The sequence below is a fragment of the Ambystoma mexicanum genome, chromosome 4p, assembly GCF_040938575.1.
Source record: "Ambystoma mexicanum isolate Mex_15411 chromosome 4p, UKY_AmexF1_1, whole genome shotgun sequence".
Taxonomy (NCBI): Eukaryota; Metazoa; Chordata; class Amphibia; order Caudata; family Ambystomatidae; genus Ambystoma; species Ambystoma mexicanum.
This window is the reverse complement of record NC_090927.1, coordinates 822,831,945-822,852,767: the sequence shown is the minus strand read 5'-3', so window position 1 is coordinate 822,852,767 and position 20,823 is coordinate 822,831,945. Positions and strand designations below refer to the sequence as shown.

At 47.2% G+C, this 20,823-nt stretch overlaps 1 protein-coding gene across 1 annotated transcript in view; it reads left to right on the top strand.

The window, feature by feature from the left end:
* LOC138453491 (thiosulfate sulfurtransferase/rhodanese-like domain-containing protein 3) overlaps positions 1-19,018 on the top strand; it is a 135,144-nt gene extending 116,126 nt beyond the window's left edge. The window contains exon 4 of the mRNA XM_069606396.1: positions 18,379-19,018. Within this exon, the coding sequence (XP_069462497.1) occupies positions 18,379-18,445 (67 nt within the window). The 3' untranslated portion in view covers positions 18,446-19,018. The remainder of the gene's footprint in view (positions 1-18,378) is intronic.
* The last annotated feature ends 1,805 nt before the right edge of the window (positions 19,019-20,823 follow it).

The following is a 20,823-nucleotide window of genomic DNA, read 5'->3' as shown; positions in this document are numbered from 1 at the left end:
AGACCCTCCACCTCAGCTGCACGCATCAAGACACGGCAGCAGCACAAATCAGGTGGCAGCACAGAGGAGGGAACATCAACAGGCACCCCAGCAGCCAGCATGCCCACAACACCACCACCACAGGTCCCCCCAACGGATGCCACAGAAGGCACTGCCTCTGGTGGCAGCAGCACCATAGGTGACACCCCATTGATGGCAGCATGCTCCGACACAGAAGACGGGGATGTCGAAGTCAGATCCATCCATGACCTGTCCCAATCCCCCTGTCTGTCCCATCCCGTACAACATGAGAATACCACGCAGGGGCACCCACAAGACGACGACTGGCCATCCCCCCCAAGCCCTGTGGCAAGGCAACATGAGGTCAACAGCCCCTCTGTGACACCCCCGCAAATGGCCATGGCCCAGCAGAGGCAACAGTCCCTCGACCAGTTAATCGTGCAACAGCAGCAACTGGCCACGCTCCTCAAGGACCATGCCGATGAATGTGGGGGCACTAAGGCAGACATAGAAACATCAACTGAGACACTTAGGGCAGAAATGGAGAGAGGTACAGAGACACTAAGGGCACAAATGGAGAGTAGCACCGAGAGCCTGAGAGTCCAAATGGAGAGTAGCACCGAGAGCCTGAGAGTCCAAATGGAGAGAAGCACCGAGAGCCTGAGGGGGGAACTGCATGCGACGTCCAAAGACGTATGTGCCGAACTTGCCGCAGTGCGCCGTGTGCTCACTGAGCTCTCACAAACCCTTAGGGACATGCATGGACGTGAGCAGGCAGAGACATCATCCGTTGCAAGTTCCGTCCAGGGCAGCCCCCAACGTAGATCTGGGAGGAACCTGCGCTCCACAGGCAGGGGTGCCCCTGATACCCGCAGAGGGGGCTTGCAATAGCGACAGCCCACTGACAATGAGCATCTTTGGACACTGGTGTTCGGGGGGGAGGTAGGAGGGTGGAGGGGGTGTGTTGGGCTCACTTGGGTGGCGGGTCGATAGGGTGTTCAACATGATATCACATATGCCATAAACAAGTGCACGATCAACCAATGAGATGTGTCGACAATGATCATTATGTACTAGGCCATCATAGGCGTACAGTCCATATTGTGCAGGTACCAGACACACACAGTGCCACGAGTCCCGTGTCCATGTATCAGCCACCAGGCGTGAGTGCTAGAAGCATGCATCAATGAGATGCTGACGAATGTCACGGCCCTCCGGTGCCTCGCAGACTCCTTGAGGTGCTGCCACATCCCCACCCTCATCATGACCATCATCAGGTGCTTGCAGTTCTGCGTCAGGGGGCATGGGCACATTTCTACGTACGCACATGTTGTGGAGCATGACACATGCCATCACCATCTTTGCAACCTTCTCATGGCGGTACAGGAGTGCCCCGCCAGACCTGCTGAGGCAGCGGAAACGAGTCTTCAGTAGGCCGAATGCCTGTTCAATGACCACACGGGTACGTGAGTGGGCATGGTTGTAGTCCTCCTCTTGCTGGTCCCGTGGGTTCCGGACTGGTGTGAGGAGCCATCTCTTCAGTGGATACCCAGCATCACCTGTATGTGGACGATAAACGTATGATGTGGAATGCCATTGCTACGTACGCACACCCCCCCCCCCTCCTGCCAGGTCATTGCCGCATCACATACCCCACATCATCATGCATGAAAAGAGACTCACCGAGTAGCCAGGATCTGTTCCCTGCGTGTCGCTCCATGTAGCGTGGTATAATAGAGTTCCTCAAGACCATAGAATCATGGGTTGATCCAGGGAATCTGGCACAACAATGTGTAATGATCCTGTTGGAGTCGCACGCCATCTGTACATTCAGGGAATGAAATTGTTTTCGGTTGCGGTACTGGGCCTCCATGGCATGTGGGACGACCAATTCCACATGGGTGCAGTCGATGGCACCAATGCAACCCGGTATGCCGGCAAGTGCATGGAATCCCACTTTGGTGTTGGTAATTTCCTGCTCCGAGCGTGGTAGAGAGATGTAGTCGTCTGCGTGCTTCAGGAGGGCATCGAGCACTTGCATTAGTGTCCGTGAGAAAAGTGGCTGAGAAATGCCATGCAACTGTCCGACTGTGTGCTGGTAGGTGCCTGTGGCCAGGAAGTGGAGTACAGACCCCACCTTCAGTAGGGGTGGGATGGCGGTTGGGCTATCTATCATGCTGACAAGGTCAGCCTGTGTCATGTCCACTATTGCGGCTATGGTGTCCCGGTCCAAACGGTAGAGGGTGTGGATCTGCTCATCAGTGAGGTTGAACGGATGTGCTCGGAGGCGTGGGATTGCGGGCTGCCTGCGTGGTGGTAGTGGCTGTGCTGGCGGCCCTTGCGGGCCCTGCCTTGGCCTCCTCCTCCTCCTGCATCTCCTCCGTGCGGCCGATTGTAGTTGGTGTTCGTCTTCTTCTTGGAGTTGGAGTACTTGCAGTGCTATCAGGTCCCCCAGGGCCAACATCGCGAGTCCTGCCGGTAGCATTTCGGAGTGGGTGTGGTTGTGGGAGGAGACTGGGTGTGCACTTTATGTGTTTTCAGGCTGTATGGCCTCCACCTGTGGTGATTCATTCCACCTGTGCAAGCTGCTCTCCCCTTTGGCCGAGCACGTCCCGCACACAACGCTGCTATTCGAGGAATGGCATCTTGCTATTGCAATCATGTATTTGTACCCGATGGCCGTGTAACATTTGTTGATATGTACATTCGGCTATGGTCCCATTGTTTCACATACAATCTTTGCAGTCGCGAACAGACTTGTGATGGGTCAGTGGAACGTAGTACTCGAGTAACGGTGGGCCCTCATGCATCACTGTACCGAGTTGCAACGACGGGCGGGGCGTCCCATTAGTGGGTGATGGCAGTTGCCATTTTCACACACAGCCGCACTAGATGGATTAATTTGTGAGTTCAAACGGCCACAGATGCCTTTTCGACGTGATGTTGCAAATGAGGAATTCGAAGGCCGGCGCTTTCGGTTTTCGGCTAGCGGAGAGGAGATGCCCACAGGTCTGACTGCAAATATAACGTTCTATTGTTCGATGTCCTTGAGACAGAGGCCATGGCGAGGAAGCAATGATTGATATGAATAGTTTGGGATGCGCAATAGTGACGTGGCCGATGAGGCCGGACGTTCCCAAATACATGTAACTTCACAACACTGGAATTACGGGCTGGGGCACTGTGGATTTTGCAGGCTGCATAACGCACAGACTCAATGGAAAAATCGAATGTTTTGTGAGTAAATTTTCAGGCGTTTTTATAACAGGATGAGGGAATGATGAATGGATGCATGGGCAGGTGATTTGATACAGGGTTTGCCATGTACAGTGCTTCTTGGAATCTATCCGCCTCCCCTGCGCTATGTGATGCAGGGCTGCCATAGTGGGACCATCGTCTATCTGGCCTTGTTGAGCCCTCCCTGTCTCGACGCGCCTTCAGACACTTGTGTCCATGCACGTTAACATTCCCATCTGATGGAATCTGTTTTGACAGTCGCATGCACAGGTACACTCGTTTGTGATGGTGTTTACACCTCGATATAGATGGTTATGAGTCGCAAGTGGTTTTGGGGTGGTGATGATCCTTTGGAGTGGGCTAGCATGCATATGGCTGTGGATTTAGTGTGATCATTGGAGTGAGTTGTTCGAATGTAGTTCTGATGGCCATTCTGTTCTTTTTCTTTTCTTTTGGTTGACAGGTATCTCCTCCCCTTTTGCCACTGCCATCTGTATGCCACTCCTGCAGATGGCGTTTACTCACGACACCTGCTGCTTCGTGTTAATCAGTGGAGCAGCATTACGATCTTATGGGACGATCGCCAATGGGCCACATGCCCTTACGCAGTACTAGTGGCTCGGAGCAACATTTCGGCCTTTCAGTTGGACTAGTGCCTCCCCATTGGGACGGGCCTGCGGTTCTGTGCGCTTCCATGTTGCCTTTTCGTACGTGAATGTGGCTCTGTGTACCATGATGGAACAGGGCGTCACACAAGTAGTAGCTGGTCATTCCTTGCGGATGCAGCCCACAATGGTGATATGTGTTTTGGAGTTCATGGACTAATGGCTGTATGAGCTTGGTGATTTAGTTGTGCATTAAATTTCTATTCTGATATGGGCCGTGTAGCGTTCTTCTTTGCGAGTGATGTGGCATATTCCTATTTGGGGTGCGATGTATTGTTTGGAGATCTGCATTGGGTTCCGGTTTCGGAGTATAGTCGCGTGGTACTGTGCTGGGCGCGTTTGCCTACGGAGCCCAGTGAGGTCAGGGATGGGGGCTGCCAATATGACTGTTTGAATGTTGTCATGCTCAGGGGCGGGGGATTGGGTTTTGTGTAACAGACGCCGGTCAGCCAGGTGGACTGGTGGAATGTTGTGATTTTCGGAATATTGCTGGTCACAGGTGCCTGTGTTTGCGTGCGTTTCGGGGGGGGGCCTGTGGTCATGTCCATTGGAATGGCTTCTGTATTCGTGCCATCTGTGCCCTGCCGCTCCCATTGGCCCCTCTTGTGAGTCTTTTGTTCGTTGGCATGCATGGGTGACTTGTACATTTCAATGGTTGCATTGTGACTTCATTGCACCTACGGGGAGTTGTACTTTGTGGGCAGGGAGCGGTGTACAGGCACTCAGTGGGGCCGTTTACGGTTGATTCGCGATGCCGTACTTCTCACCATGGCGGAATGGTGCTTTCCGCCATGCTTGATGGCGTTAGGTACATGTCCGCTAGGGTCGGAATTCGCGTACCCTTGCGCCATGGTGGTATTTACGGTTTGGCATGGCGCGCGCGCGTACTTGGTGCAGTTAGCGTTGCCGTTCACTGCGGTGTCGCTAATGGCTTCGTACTTTGCGGTGGCGGGTCATAGTCGCACCGGGCGCTATTTGATGGCGGTATTGCATCTCCGCCATCGTTTTCCGATTTCCGCCAGGGTCGTAATGAGGGCCATCACATTTTAGGTATTTTCTAGCATGCACAGGGTATTACCATGATATGCCAGGAGTGGGTATCATATGATTGGGTGCTCCAATCAGTCGCCAGAAATGGTTCAATAGGTCCAAGTATTGACGCATGTACATCTATTTATTATTTATTGTATTTAATATACTATAGATTTACGGCTTTGTATATACAACATATAATACTTAGATATACATAAACACAACCATATATAAAATGTTACTAAGATCCAGATACAATCCAATGATATGCATGACATCAGTAAAACAATTATAGTAAAATACAGCAACATTACATATACACACCTTGAGCTAAGCTATTTAAAATATCAATGAATTTCCAATAAAACTTGACCATAAAAAAGATGAAATTCATGTCACCCCCTTGCATAAAATGAGTCCATATCATTGAACCATTACTGGGATCAAAGGAATTATTAAATTATTTTAAAAAACGAATGCGCATGGAAGTTAAACTGTCAGTGTACGAGAAGATGCTCAAGTGTTTCCAGTTCAGTACTTTCACATGAACAGCACATTCTTTAGGCCCGCACAATGCCCAATCGGCCTCCTTTGGTCTCTAGCACAACAAAATTGTTAGATTTTTGGACAATACCTTTTATTAAAGTTTGAGGGTTGGGATAGGATTAGTAGTGTGTTCCATCGAATATTGGAGGAAGCGGCCACTGTTCCTCTTGGTGGCAAGCTCTACTAGATTACATTCATGGCTATACACTTTCAGCTTTTTTAACCACCCTTTAAACTGGTATGCTTGTCTTATCATGGGAATGCGCTCAAAATCTGCACACCATTTGCTATGAGCAGTCCGAATTTTACCCTGCGTTCCCATATTATTACATTGGTCTATCTTCTGAAAGGCATATATGTAGAATACAAAAATAGTTGCATTATCCATCAACCTTAGACTTACAAAACTCATTACAATTCTCAGAATAAAATCAACCACTATGCCATTAAGATCAAAATCTAAATACAGGAATTCGACAGTTACATTGTGTGGCATCCGAAACAAATTCCGCAGCATCATTGCTTCAAACTTCAGTTCCAGAAGATGGTTATGTCCCCATATCTCGATGCCATATTGTACTATTGAAGACATTTTTGCAGTATACAGCATAAAAATTGCATGAAGAGAAACCAACATTCGTTCTGATAAAAAAAGTATTGCATTTCCTGATATACATTTGTCATTAATTTATGCCCAATGCTTATCCCATTTTAATTTATCGTCCACGTGCACACCGAGATATTTATATTCCTTAACCTGTTCAAGTCTAGTACCCTCAAAGGACCAACCAATCTGTTTAGATAGTGATTGTTTTTTAGGAAAAAAACATTGTTTAACTTTTTCCGATGTTTACTTCTAATCCATTATTTTTAGCGTATTCAGGTAACGCATTTAACATACTTTGTAGGCCCTTCGGGGTATGGTCCAGTAAAAGCAGGTCGTCGGCATAGGCTATTCGTATAATTTGACATATATGGACATCCTATCTTAACTGTTTGCTTAATATACCAGGTTTTGCCATTGGAAGATTAGTAACATAGCAGAGGGATGTGATCTATCCCAAGTGGTACCATCATTCTGTCAAGATGGACGCCAAAGCTCTAGAATTTCAGAACCTGCAAAGTCCGACTTTTCCCTACAGTTTGAAACAACCCTGAAATTTGATAAATCTACCTGGGCCAGCTCTAAGGATCATAAACGTACTGCCAAACTCTCATTGATCATCACCCGAGGGAATTTGAGTTTAGACCAGTTACACAACAATATAAAGAATTGTCATTCAAGGAAATTTGACATCAATTTATGTTGTTGGAGGAGCCAAGATGGCCGCTGAGTAAGCAGCCTACTGCTGGCGCTCTGCCACGCCGCCAACATTTGGCCAGCTTCCCTGGTGCCATCTGACACTGTGACGAGCAAAGATCGCTTGCCGTTTGTGCGGCAGAAAGAGGCTGCACAGGAACCCTAAAAATAGGCTGCTGTTGAAGAGGTTCGGAGGCGCTCAGTGACTGGGTGCGCTGTGTCCTATCGCCTGACTGACGCGTGAGAGGGCTGCAATATCTGCCTCCATGCGGTCTATGGGAGGGAGGCAGAGGACGGCAGTGTGAAGAACTGGTCAGCGGAGCAGAACCCCTGCGGAAGAGACTGCTGGCCAGGATCCGACTGAGAAGAGTGGAGTGGCTTCTAACCGTGACCGACACCGGCTGGATAATGTGGTCCCAGCCAGAGGGGTGTGGCAATGCAGAGGTAGGAGGGAGGGCCTTGTGTACGGCAGTGCTGGAGAAGACCGCATAGGGGGCACAGCAAGCGGCAAGTCTGCAGATTGGTACATGTGGGGAAGCCAGGACGAGAGCAGAGCAGCAAGGCAGAAAGGTTATAGCCTGCCACCTGTCTGAAGATGGGTCCACAAGAGTGTGGTGTGTTTACTACTTGTATGAGTCTGAACTTCAAAATATGCACATCGGCTTGGATGCAAGCTGGTGTGAGGCTGCTGAAGCAGATGGAGGTGCATTTGTGGGGGGCAAGCTTTTGGCAGAGGCACAGTGATGAGCACCTGGAGGTGGCAGTGACCCGAGACTGCCACTGCTTGCCTACGGGTCAAATGCTGAACAGAGGGCAAGGGTGGCAAGCAGGCGCGGGATTCAACACGTGGGCCACTGAAGCTTAGCTTTCATAAGGCGGCACAGAAGCAAGAGCAAATTGCACTGGAGATGGCAGCGTTGGAGGAAAAGTCATTCTGCAACCCCTCAAATGCGGAACGGTGAGTGCTGATAATGGAGGGGGAACAGGCAAATTGCGTACAAAATTGACTTGCTCCCAGTCACCCTGGCGCAGCTGAGATGAGACGTGGGGTAAGATAAGCTGTAAGACCATTGAGGTGCAAAAGAGTCTCTGAGCTGGAAGACAATGGACATGCACTGGGGGAGGAATTGGTGCAGCTGCATGAAGCAACCAGGATGCAAGCGCTTAAGCTCAACATTCTCGCACAGGTCAAGGAGGAACAACGTCCAGATACTGGGCCTGCAGGAGAGTACCACGAAAGGTGCCCTGGAAATCTTTCTGGAAACGTTGCAACCCACTCTACTTGGGAAAAAGCTCTGCCCTGCAGGGCTTGCATGTGGACAGGGCTCCCCGGATACAACCACAGGCAGCAGCTCGGAGCATTCCCTTGAGCCATCATGATGCGGCTGTGTTGGTATTGCGATAAGTTACTTTTGTCATTGGCAATTCAATGGCAACATGCTTTCCTTTTACCCAGACTATGGGGTGGACACGCAAAAATGCAGGAGATCATTTGAAGAAGCCAAAAAGTTGCTGAGACACAAGAAGATAGTGTATGCTCTGTTGCCACCAGCAAAGCTGCTCATAGGTGTGAATAGCAAGCGAAGGTTCTTTGAGGATGCCAAATTAGGCATGCACTACATTGAAACCAAGCAGAGGTGAGCTGGAGTAGCTGGCCAGGTGGGGCAGTCTGGGGAGGACTAAACATACGTCACAAGTATAGCGTTGACCTATTACTGGTTGATTAAGAGGTTGACATTTGAAACCGAACTGGCTCCTCTCCTGGAGAGGTGCTGGCATGTACAGTTCTGCCCGCTGTTGTGCAGTGGCTGAGGAACAGCTGGTGCCTCACGCCTCCCTCTTTGGTGTAAAGTTGCTACAGTTCAAGAAGTTGTTGAGCACTGCGTCTGAGGGGTGTACGAGTGGGGTATTGGCACACTCACGATGTTGCATCTGAAGTTGGGGCTGCAATTGATGCTCAGGTGAGGAGTGGTTGTGTATGGTTTGTGCTGGAAGCACAAATGTTTGACTCACTTTGGAGTTAATGGGCCTCGCAGCGACCGGGATTGGGCATCTGATTCACCCAATAATGATGCATGCAGAACAGTACACATGGGGAAGCTAACACTACTGACTTGGAATCTGAAAAGTATAAGTGGGATGGTTAAGAGGGCGAGGATACGTTCCTATACCTCCAGAAAGAGTGTAGATATAGCAATGTTGTAAGAGATGCACCTTACAGATGTGGAGGAGAGGAGATTGTGAAAAAATGGGTGGGGGCATGTACTGGTCGTCTTTTACCTAATCGGCCAGAGCGGTTCTTGTATGGGCCAGCAATAATATACCTTGGCATCTGGAAGCAATGATGCAAGTTCAGAGAAGGCAGATATGCAGGAGTGGCATGCAGCTTGGGGGTGGTGGGGGGGGCGGGTAATGTTATTGCGCACTTACGCTCTGAATGTAAACGATGCAGACTTTTTCAGTCGGATATGATCGCTGCTCTGCAGATGTGCGACATATAAGCTCATTTGGATGGGTGATTGCAGTTGTATTCTGGACGGAAGGTTGGATACATCCATGTGGAGCACAAGTTGGTTGAAGCTTGGTGCTACCTGCATCCAGATGTTGAAGAATATTCTTTCTATTCAGCCACACTTTTTTATTTATTTTTTCTTATAAAGCACCGCAGGCATCAGGGTGCACCCAAAACAAGTGACATAACAAGTCAGTCAGCAGTGCTCGGACGAGCATGTGTTAATTAAAAAGTATTGTCTTAAGGCGTTTGCGGAATGCAAGAAAGTTACTTTCTCTGTGGAGGTCAACTGGCAACCTACTCCAAGCATGTGTAGCCTGGACAAGGAAGGAGCGTCGCTTTCCTCTAGTTCACTTTACCTTGGGGCATATAAGCCGGTAGGTATCCTCAAACTTAACCGATCTCCCTTGTAGTTGCTGGACAAGACATTCTTTGAGATACATAGGTGCGGCTCCATGCAAACATTTGTGTGCTAATGAAATTAACTGAACTGGACCCTAGACTCAACTGGCAGCCAATGAAGATCTCTTCTCGCTACATGACATGATTCCTCCTATGCAGTCCTTACTTGACCCCACAAAGAAGCGCTTTACAGTAATCCAACGGAGGCAAAATAGTGGCATGCACTAAAGTTTCACAATTTTTGCTTGTAACATAAGGCTTCATCCAACTAAAGTAGTATGAGGTGGTACTGAGACTTACCGTACCCACATGTGAATCGGCCCCCAAGGTACAGTCCAGTATCAGACCAAGTGTCTTGACCCTATCCTGTGTTTCAATGCAATGCCCATCAATATCACATTTTTGGAAACATGGCTCCAATTTCATTCTGGCCTGAGGAGATCCAAAAAAACTAGAATCTCAGTCTTTGCACTATTTAGGCAGAGAGAATTCGCTGTCATCCAGCCTTTAACTAGTTTGTATACATTTAGAATTGTTCTTACGTCCTTCGTATAGTTGCCTCTTAACCCAATCCACTGCTGCGTGTCATCAGAGTAATTGGTGAATTTCGCACCCTTTGCATCAAAAATATTACATAAGGGACGCAGATATATATTAAAAAGTGCTGGTGAAAGGCACGCGCCCTGAGGCATACCACAAGTGAATGTTTGATAAATAGAAGAAGCTTGCCCCTAGCAGACTCTAGACAACCTGTCGGAGAGGAATGATCCATTCCATTCAATAGCGGATGCCGAAAATTGCCCCACAGAAGACTGAGCGGCTAAGAGCTTCTTGTGATCCAGGAGGTCAAATGCCACGACAAGTCCAGCAGCATCAGTACCCCTGTGTTCAGCATCTGAGTCTGGAGATCCAGCAGCACACTTTCTGTACCATGTTTTGATCTGAAACCAGATTGTCTAAGATGCAGAATATTAGCCTCCTCCAAATATTCTTGTGGCAACTTTTTCTACAATTTTTAGGAGACACTGGACATTTGTAAATGGTCTCGTATTATTTGCGGCCTTCAGATCTAGACCTACTTCTTTTTTATAATGGGTTAACCATGACCTTCTTGATACTATCAGTGATAGTCTCATAATGGAAGGTAGCATTGGTGAAACGTGTCAGGGCGAACACACCAATGTGTTCCAATATTATTTTTGCAGCGATAGTATCGCCTAAACTGGATCTACAGCACATCCTTTTCAATATATTCTCTACATCCTGTACCTGGACAGGCGAGAAAGCAAAGGTTGACAGATTTCTCTGCTAAGGTTACCCTACCAGACACAGATGACACAGTAGGGGTGGTTTGTTAGCAAATGCTTATTGTATATTCATACAGTCATCCTCTTTGCTTCAAGAATCCCTTCTGTATACTACTTCTCAATACATTTCCAAATAGATTTATTTTCCTCAGTCATATTTTTAATCCAGTGTCGTTCAGCCTTCCACTTCCAATTTGTTAAATGGGAATTTGCGGGCAGAATGGCGCACACATCCTTGTTTTTCGGTGCAAATAATTCCATGAATCAGCCCCTTAGTAGGGTGACACATTGCTAGAAGTGCAACCCCTTTACCAAGACAAAGCGTCCATCCGGGTCAGAGAGGAAATACACCAGGGTGAATGGGAATCTCTTATGAATGAGGATAGACACCCTGTCGTGCGTGTAAAATGTGCATGGTATGCCTGCCCAACCCACCCCCGGACCGGCTCCCCCGACTCATTCAAACCAGGTGAGTTTCCTGAAGGAATATAATATCCCCTTCATCCCCCTTCATCCCGTAACATGTTCCCATCCTGCAGTGCTTAATCAGATCGTCCAGGCCCTGGATGTTCAAGGTAATGAGCCAGATCGAGGTCATGTCAATCAATGTAACCTTTGGTCATATGTGCACCCCTTACGCTGACTGACCCCCAACTCCCTCCCCTGACAATGCTTGCCCCAGTGCCATCCACAGTACTTTACAGACACCACCCCCAGCCATGCCCTGCACGCCCCCCTCTGACCCACCCGACACATCAGCATGAAGACACCTGACTGTCCTACACAAGAGAACAAACAACACCAGATGCAAAAAGGTGAATATTGAGCTCCCTAGATGGGAACCCAATAGAAACAAACAGCCAATGTGAAACCATTAGGCGAGACTCCGCAGTTCCTTTGTACGTTTCTCATTTAGTAAGGCATACATAATAGATCCAAACAATCGAAACAAAAGGTGAAAAATGAATAAGACGAGCCGCTTCATTTAACTACAAAGGAACAAAACAGAAGAGCGATTTCAGCTCCGGCTTAAGCCAGCGCAGACAGGAATATTTAGGAGACAAAAGGCTTTACAGCCACTGAAGCTGACACATCATGACTTGTCCAGACCTTCCCCACCTCCCCTCCGGGGCACCAGTGGCGCAGCACATCTTTGCCGGTGTCCAGTCAGGTAGGGGAGTTGTCTTGCGCCCCACCTGACTGCTTTCTTTGGGCCCTTCTTTTTTTGCCCTTTGATCTCAGGGCCGGGTGGATGCGCTCAGAGTCATCTTGCTTAGATGTCGTGGCCCGAGGGTCTAGAATGGGGATGGTGTCGGGGCACAGGATGTCCTGCCGGGCCAGGCACTGCCAGGCCTCAGCGGAGGAGCCAAAAGTGCCATTTTTTTCTCCCAGCTGGAAGCACCACATCGCCGGGTATGTCAGATAGTATCGATATGAGGGACCCTTTAGCGCTTTGAAGATCGGGTTAAACTCCCTATGTTGTTTGGAAACCTCCAGTGAAAAGTCATTAACTGAACCTGCATAACGTCCAGTTGGATGGGATCATGCTGCAGGTAAGCCTTCAGGACGGCGAGCTTATGCTGGAAGTTCAGAAATCTGATGGTGATCATCCGAGGGCGGGCGTCCCTAGGAGGCTCCGGGATCTGAGCTTTGTGGGCTCTTTCAATAACCAGCTCTCTAGGATTCCTGCAGCGGATCGCTGACTGCTACAGAGAGTACAGAAAGCTGTCCATGTTGCTCCCTTACGCACCCTCTAGCACTCCAAATAGGCACACATTTTTACGGCGGGATCTGTTTTCTTGGTCGTCCAACTTCTCCCCAAATCTATCTCTTTAATGGCAGCATCCAGCTCCAGGGCAGTATCCCATTGGTCATCCTCTATAACACTAATCTTCTGCTCATTATCCGTGGTCCTTTCTCTGTGGTCATTGAGGCAGCAATTGATGTCCTGGACAGCTAAGGTAGTCTCCTGTGTGCGCTGATTCAGCATCTTCATTTCGTCCAGGATCGCTTGGAATTGTTGCGCCGTATCCATGTCTCCCATGTCTGCTGAATCCTGCTGGGTAGCTGAATATCTAGTTCAACCCTGTCGTCCTTTGGGGCTTGTGGTGCGGAGTGTGGGTTGCGGCGTGGACATGACCCACTCTCCAGTGAGGGACACGAGAGTAGGGCCTCCACCAAAGAAGCGCCACCCAAGCAGGCCCCTCCACTCAGCATCGTGCAGGTAAGACTCTGTATCGCGTTGGTACCTCCACCAGGGATCCTGGGGGCTATAGAAGTTAGGTGTTCACACGCAGGAGCCCCAGAGGTGACGCTGTTGCATTCAAATGCGACTTTACTTCTCCATCCAGTATTCCGGCCCACTGCAGACAACGGCTCATTCTCTTCACCACCAGGCTGGCACCCCGCTACAGAAGCAATGGTGGTCCCGCTGCCCCTCTCCACTGGGGGATCATAACCTTCTGTGCCGCAACACACCCCACCAGGTGGGCCAGGATGGAGGCCTCTAGAACAGCAGGAGCAGCCAGGTCCACACTATACTGCCAAGTTCACAAGCTGTGCAGGTCGCCTGGCGGGGGTCCCCACTGTGCATGTACTTCAAAGGGAGTCCCCCATAAAACAGTCAGGCAGGGGGCCGTTCCCTAACTTTGTTTCCAAGTGTGCATGATTGAGAGAGGCTGCTCGCACATTGAGCTATTCATTCAGGCCTGGCTGGGGAGTTGCGAAGCCCCCACTGTCTTCATGCAGGCTGCAGAAAGCAGGCAGCCCCACTGAAGACTGAGCAATCTTGTCTTTGATCGCGGCCACAATCACTGCTGGGTCCTCTTCTGCAGGCCGCCCGGGTAGTGGGTTATCTGTGCTCCCCATGCAGAATTCGCTGCAGGGCCTCAGCCGTAGCACCGAGGTCCCAGGCTCAGTTAAGTCTTCCCGGAGGTCCCGAGCGGGTATAAAAGTGCTGTGGGATATCGGTGTCTAAACCCCTGCAGCTACAACAGGCGAGCACATCAGAAGCCGGGCACAGCGCAGAGTTAGTGGCTCTGTTGTCCTCAGAGTTACAAGTGGAATACACCATTTTCCTCATGCTCTCGAGCACCTCCCTCTGCCTCCTCCCTGCCTTGTAGTTTATTTGGTCAGGAACCATAACAATAGCAGAATATCTTGCAGTAATAGTTCTACCTCACTTTTGGTAACAGACAGGCTGACTAAGATTGTCTTTGGGTTGATTTTGTTTTTCCAGAAGTGTATGAATTCCTATCAGTATTAAATATGTTCAATAATAATGATTTAACTGTTGGATTTTAATTTGTTTTCCATTTCATCGTTTTGTGCTGTGTATACAAAGTAGCAGGTAGGATCCAGTTTCTCTGTTGCAGGGTACATGACGACCAAGCAGGTTTTATTCCGCATAGGAATACAATGATGACCCTCAGATGCACGTTCTTAATTATGGAAGGAATGCTGCACAGTGGGGAACAGTGTGCGATTGCCCTTTGGGATGCGCATGAGGTCTTTGACTGCGTTCAATGACACTACAGAGGTTCGGCATTGGTTAAGGGATTCATTGGCTGGGTGAAACTGCAGTATAAGGACCCATATGACGGAGTGGAAAAGAATGAAATTATTTCTGATAGAAGGCAAGTGGGCGGGGGCACCAGGCAGGGTGGCCCTCTGTTGCCATTGTTATCTGTGCTGGTGATGGAACCATTGGCGTGTCTATAGCAAGTAGGAAATTTCGCTGACTTTTTTCATTTGATGTGGTACCGCTGTGACTAGTACGAGTGACTGAAACACAAGAGACAGAACCAGAAAGGAAAAGGAGTAAAATAATCCTTAAGAATTTATTCCATCACGAAAATATTATGGAAAGAGGAAGGCCATTGGCTTGAGAACTACTCACCCATTTTTCATCCTCAAGGGGAGATGCAGAGGCTGAGGCTGCGTATCTGTTATATGATGGGAATATATGTATCCAGAGAAGGACATTTCATGACGGATGCACAGATTTTCACTGTGAGTCTGACCTGCTTGAACAGTCCACATACTACTAGGTACCAGTGGGGATTTAGTCCACCAAATCTTCTACATCTCTGAACTTGAAATACAGAGAATTGAATTGACTTACTCCAGTCCATGGAAGGTGAGGCATCTAATCTTCGCTTTACGTCCTGATGAAAGTCTAAAGAACAGCACTGTGTCCCATGACCGAAACACTCGTCGACTATATAAACCGTTTGGAAATTATAACAAACAGTGCACGACACCATTATTAAGGATAGGGTCAAAAAACATGGTATAGAAATATGTTAAATATAGGTGTAATATCAAGCTGTTCAACAAAGGTAGCAGGTGCCCCTCTCTCGGAAGATAACCTGTTCAGTTAACCACATTGAGAGTTCGCAGCCATCTGCTTTTTGCTCACTGTACCTTTCCCATCTGTGAAAGGTACAGTGAGCAAAAAGCGTGTGCTGCAAACTCTCATCTCATCTCAGAACAGGTTATCATGCCATGTTCTTTCTGGAGAGGAGCGCCTGCTACCCCCTTTTTTTTTGTAATATCAAGCTATATTTACACTTTAAGATAGTAAACCTTTGCTGTTTTATGAGTATGTGTATGAATGAGTGACGGAGAGTGTTTGAGTAGGAACCCAATTGTGTAGAATTGTGATCATGAAGATTGATTCCTTTTATTTTTATATACGAGTATGGTTCAACATTTTAACATACAATGTATGATTATTTTTTGTATTGGATTTAATAATAACATTTGTGTAATGTATTAGTCTTGTCATCCTCTATCCACTGTCTATCATATGTTTTTTAATGAGGAAGAGGTTCAGGGAGGGAGGCTATAACCAAGCTGGACAGGAGCATATAACATTGTTGTATGCAGATGATGTTCTGCTGTATATTAAAGCCATTGATGCTGGAGCAAGTAGAGGAGTTCGGTCTGGTGTCTGGTTTACTTATCAATTTGGTATAGTCTTGCCTATATGCGCTAACGCGGCCAGACAAATCAGCGCTGGAAGGTTTGACAGTCAGCCACGGTAGAGCCATTTTGCTATTTGGGTTTAATGGCTAGTGCAAATATGGGGGAAGTCTACGAGGCTTATGTGCCGCATGCTCTGCATAAACTGGAGAAAACTGTGGCATAGTGGCTGAAGTTCTCACTGTCACTAATGAGTAGCATTGTCCAAAATGTTGTTCTTCCGAGGCTGCTATATATATTTCAAGGGGTACCTATGGTAATAGCCATGCAGGATTTTTGTAGGCTGAAAGATCGGGGAGGCTCTATTGGGGTAACATGATCCAAGGATAGGTTTACACACACTGAGGTTATCGGTCCTGTGAAGCAGGGGGTATCAGAGCGCCTGATTATCGTTTCTATAATACAGTAGCGCTACTGCAATGTGTGGGTCCTTGGTTTGGGGGAAGCAAGGACATTGTCACGTGGCTAATGAAGGCAGTCCTCGCCCTGCAGGTGCTACAGAATTTACCGTTAACGGGCAGCAGACCAGTGAAGACACTACCATGGTAGATACAGACCATACATAGTGTCGAAGAAAGTCACCGAAATAGAAGGGTGGAAGCATATGTATATGCCACAGCTACTGACACGAGGCAACGAGGGCTGCCCTGGGACACAGCAGGTGCAGGTCAGGCAGATGTGAGGGGAAAAGTGCGTTGCACGCCGGAGTCGGCTAGAAGGACGACAGACTGAGCGTGCCAGATCCTTGTGAGATGGCTGGTTTATTTGTCATGTGCAAAGATGGCAGCAGTTGGTAGGAAGTGTTGGGTGGGTTTTCCCAAAAAGTGCTGCAAGTACACTGTCGAGCAATTATATTGCTAGGAGGTGGTGGCAGGACTACATTATTAGAAGCATGTAAGAGGAAGGCAGTGATACGAGTGCAGTGGTAAGAGGACATGGGGCAAGCGCTGGTGGACACGGCATGGACGAGGGCATGTGAGAACACCAGACATGTCTCCTATAACATAAGGTACACTTTAACTACCTAGAATGTTACAAAAGATGTATAGACAGGCAAGCACGAATTGCCCCAAATATTCACATGTAAGAGCAACTTTTATACGTATGTGGTGGGAGTGTCCCGAAGTGAGACGTTTTTGGCGTGCAGTCGTGGAAGTGTTATCCAACTTCACAGGCTGGGTGATGCCAGCAGCAATTAAGACCTGCTTGCTGGGTATTTCTCATAGTAGAAGGAAAGGCAAATTGTTGATGAAATTTGTAATGCTGGGGATTATACTGCCCAAGAGGCAAATTGCAATGAAATGGAAGCAATCAACTGGGTTGTCTGAGAGATTGGTCCAAGGACATAATCAAATGGGTGACAGAAGAAAGGGACATCCGATCTAAAGCCGAATTCACGGAACCGCAGGGTATGTACTGTATTTGGTATGAATTTTTGGACGTTGTTTTGGAATAACCGTACTTGATGACTCCATGAGTGTCACCGGGGGAAGCCGAAGGGCACAGATATGGTGACTGGGTGGGGCTGGAGACCTTTAAATGTTAGAGAGGTCGGATGGGGTGTAGCAGGGGGGGGGGATTAACTGTCAGAGATGAATGGCAGGTTGACTCTCTGATTTGGGGGAGCAGGGTGGGTTGCACACATCTCGGGCCGAAAGGGAGATCGGCGGGGGGGTGGGGTGTTGGTGCTGTGTATTCTTGTTGGAAAAGTTGAAATTGGATAGTCATATATTTTAATGTCAATCTGCAATAAAGGCATTTGAAATAAAATAAAAAAATCAATTCATGTTGCATCTGAGAATTGCACATTTTGGAGTCTGGTTGAATATTAGGAGTCCCAATAAAGTGTGCAGTTTATGTGAGATTGAAAGTGAACCCCTAGTGCACGTAGTATTCACATCCAGAATGGGGACTGTAGCCAGAAGGCTCCCGAGTTTCTTGCTATTTGTAAATCTGAGCATTTTGAGGCCAGGAGTTAATTTGTATTTTGTCTTTACAATGGGGAGTGTCACTCCATGGTTAAGTATTTACTGAATTCATGCCGCAAAAAAGATTTGAATGGGAGTACATGTCCTCTCCATTTTAGAAGGAACCGAATAACCTATGTACTTTTATCCTGTGCTGGAAAAAATAATTTTAAATGGTGTACATATTTGAAAACTCCTCACTTTTTATCAAGTTGGGTCACTCTGAGCAAGTGGAACATTTAATATACAAAATGCACAGGAGCCTTAATTAATAATGGAGATTTTGTGTTTCGCTATCGTTTTGAAGAATATATTTGTAACCTTCTAACAAACATACAAATTTAAACTGAGGAAAATGCTTAAAGTTAAGTAATGTGATTCACAATAATTTGTGTGCCACTGATTTTTCAATGTTTGCTTTCAGAGCTCAACACTATCTGGGAGGCTTTGAAGACTTTGTGCGGCATGGCCATCCTGTGAAACAACAATGATGATCTATCTACTTGAATCTTCTTGTTTGTAAATCTTTGATTTTAAAGTAGGCGTTAGAGAAGAAATAGGAATGTTGTGACTGTATGGACTTTTTTTGTTGTTGCAAGCTGTACCAAAGACGTCCTAATTGTAGAAGCCATTATGCACAATGGGTTAAGCCTCGTGGTTTCAACTGGAATACCCTGCCATCATGTGCCTTACATAGGGATCAAAAAGTTGTTTAATCTCCTACTACCCAGTGTTGGAATTAATCCTGGCCTAGTAGTGTTTCGGATTATCTACCTTTTATTCTTACTCTTGACAGTCATTGAATTATGCATAATTCGTTAAATATAAATACTAGTGCATCTCCTTCCCATCACACACGTCTCTACAATTGCCTACCAACATCCTGTATAACAACAAGCCATCTCTGTATTGGGAGGGCTTCAACTGGGGATGGCAGGATGTAGGACTTCAGGAGTAATTAAGATATCTGGTAAGTGATGAGAATTGTGCCTGCTTGCCAACTTTTCTCAAGACAGTCCGTAAATTGAGATTCTCAATAAAAACCTTTCACCAAAGTCAACAAATGAGTCAAAGCACAGAATGCTGCTACACCTATACATGAATGCATGCATCCGTGAGAAACAGAAGTAATAACTGCAGCCAAAAAAAGGTTGTGGCCCTTCAATGGTGGGAGGTTTTTAAGGGGCTGCTGGTCTCTGTGTGCATGTCCCTTGCCAAACAGCAGCACCAAGGGTTGGTGACCAAGGGATCACCTCATTTCTGCCCCAAGGCCCATCATCCATTGGCTCAGGGACATACCTCCCCCTGAGTTGCACCTCTGGTCCTAGACACTACTAGCCTGTGATGGAGTCCCTTGCCTACCTCTGGCTGTCAAGTAGATGGAAGCCTTGGTGTCTTGATTCCCAGAGTGTGTACATTGGATCGCTGAAATGTCGAAGAAAGGTTTTCTAGGATGTGCGGAACTAGTAGTTTGTTACAGAAGCTTGCCTTGCCATAGAGAAAGCCACAAATACCTGTTGCCTTGACAGTGTCTGGGTTGTGGTGTGTGGATACTTAATATTATATCTCATTACAGTACACCAGATAAACAGCTGATGTTTCCAGCAAATTATAGGCACCCCTTTTCTTGAAATAACACTGCCCTATTTTGAAATGGATACAAGTAACACAAAGTCCTATGTTGAGTACAGCTATGACTTCTCTGCTGGCCGTGGGTCTATAGTGTCGTGCGCACCAGGTTGGTGTAACCAAAAAGACAATAATCAATAGTCCATTCTAGCCCATTTGCTAAAGGTCCATTTCTTCTCCTTTTTATTTACAAATTTTCCCGCAAATATCGATGGGTGCAAGCGGCATTTAGATATTTAATTTATCTAGCGAGGAAATTTTACAAAAATTAATAATAGCGAACCTATGGGCCTTGAGCAATTGTTCTCGAGCAAACATCATAGAACCATTTCCTTATCCCTTCTTGGGTGGGTGTGTTTCTTTGCATGGCGGCGGGAGAGCAACATTTTTTGTTGAGAGTACTGCTCATCGGGTGTTTAGACATGTAATGGGGCCTCTAGCAGATTTGCCCCACAAGCAAGAGGTGCACGTTTTAACCTACCTAGATGACTGATTCTGTGATGTGCATTTGTAAACGCACGATGAGCAGTACTCTCAACTGAAAATGTTGCTTTCCTGCCGTCATGCAACGAAACACACCCATCCAAGTGGGATATGTAAATAAGCCTCAAGTCTAAGGAAGCTATTGAAGCCTCTGCGTTTATTAGATGAAGGATGGTTTGGAGCATCAACATCTGAACTGCTCATGCAGGGTGCATTTGATGACTGCTTTTAGATCCAATACAGGGCAGTGCAATTCTCTGAATAGCATTTTGACTTGGAAAAGAATAATGTACATTCCCAAGTCTAGAACTATTGCTCAGACCTGAAGCAGCTAAACAAGCTCTCGACTGGACACCAGAGTGGACAGAAGAGATCCCTTGCTTCTTGGGCTGAAACCCGAGGCAGTAACCAGCCTTTATTAAATACAGGAGTCAAAGCAGTTTAGTAATTGAAGCATCACGTTGTTCCTGAGAGTGTAAAAGTCTGTCACCCACTGAAGGTCTTTGACCATTTGGAATTCTGACATTTATTCATAATTTATAAGTACTTTTAGATTGCTGTAGAGGTCAGGGGTTGTCTGTTAAAAAGGCCTCGATTCCTCGGACAATAGGCTCTTCTTTAAACAGCAACCTGGAATATTGGGCTCCTGAAAGTCAGCAAGCCTGTTTCAAGACCAGTCTTGATGAGGTTGCTAAATCTTCAGCACTGATGAGAATTCTATGTCAAAATGATCCAGTTGACAGCCCATTGGAAAAAA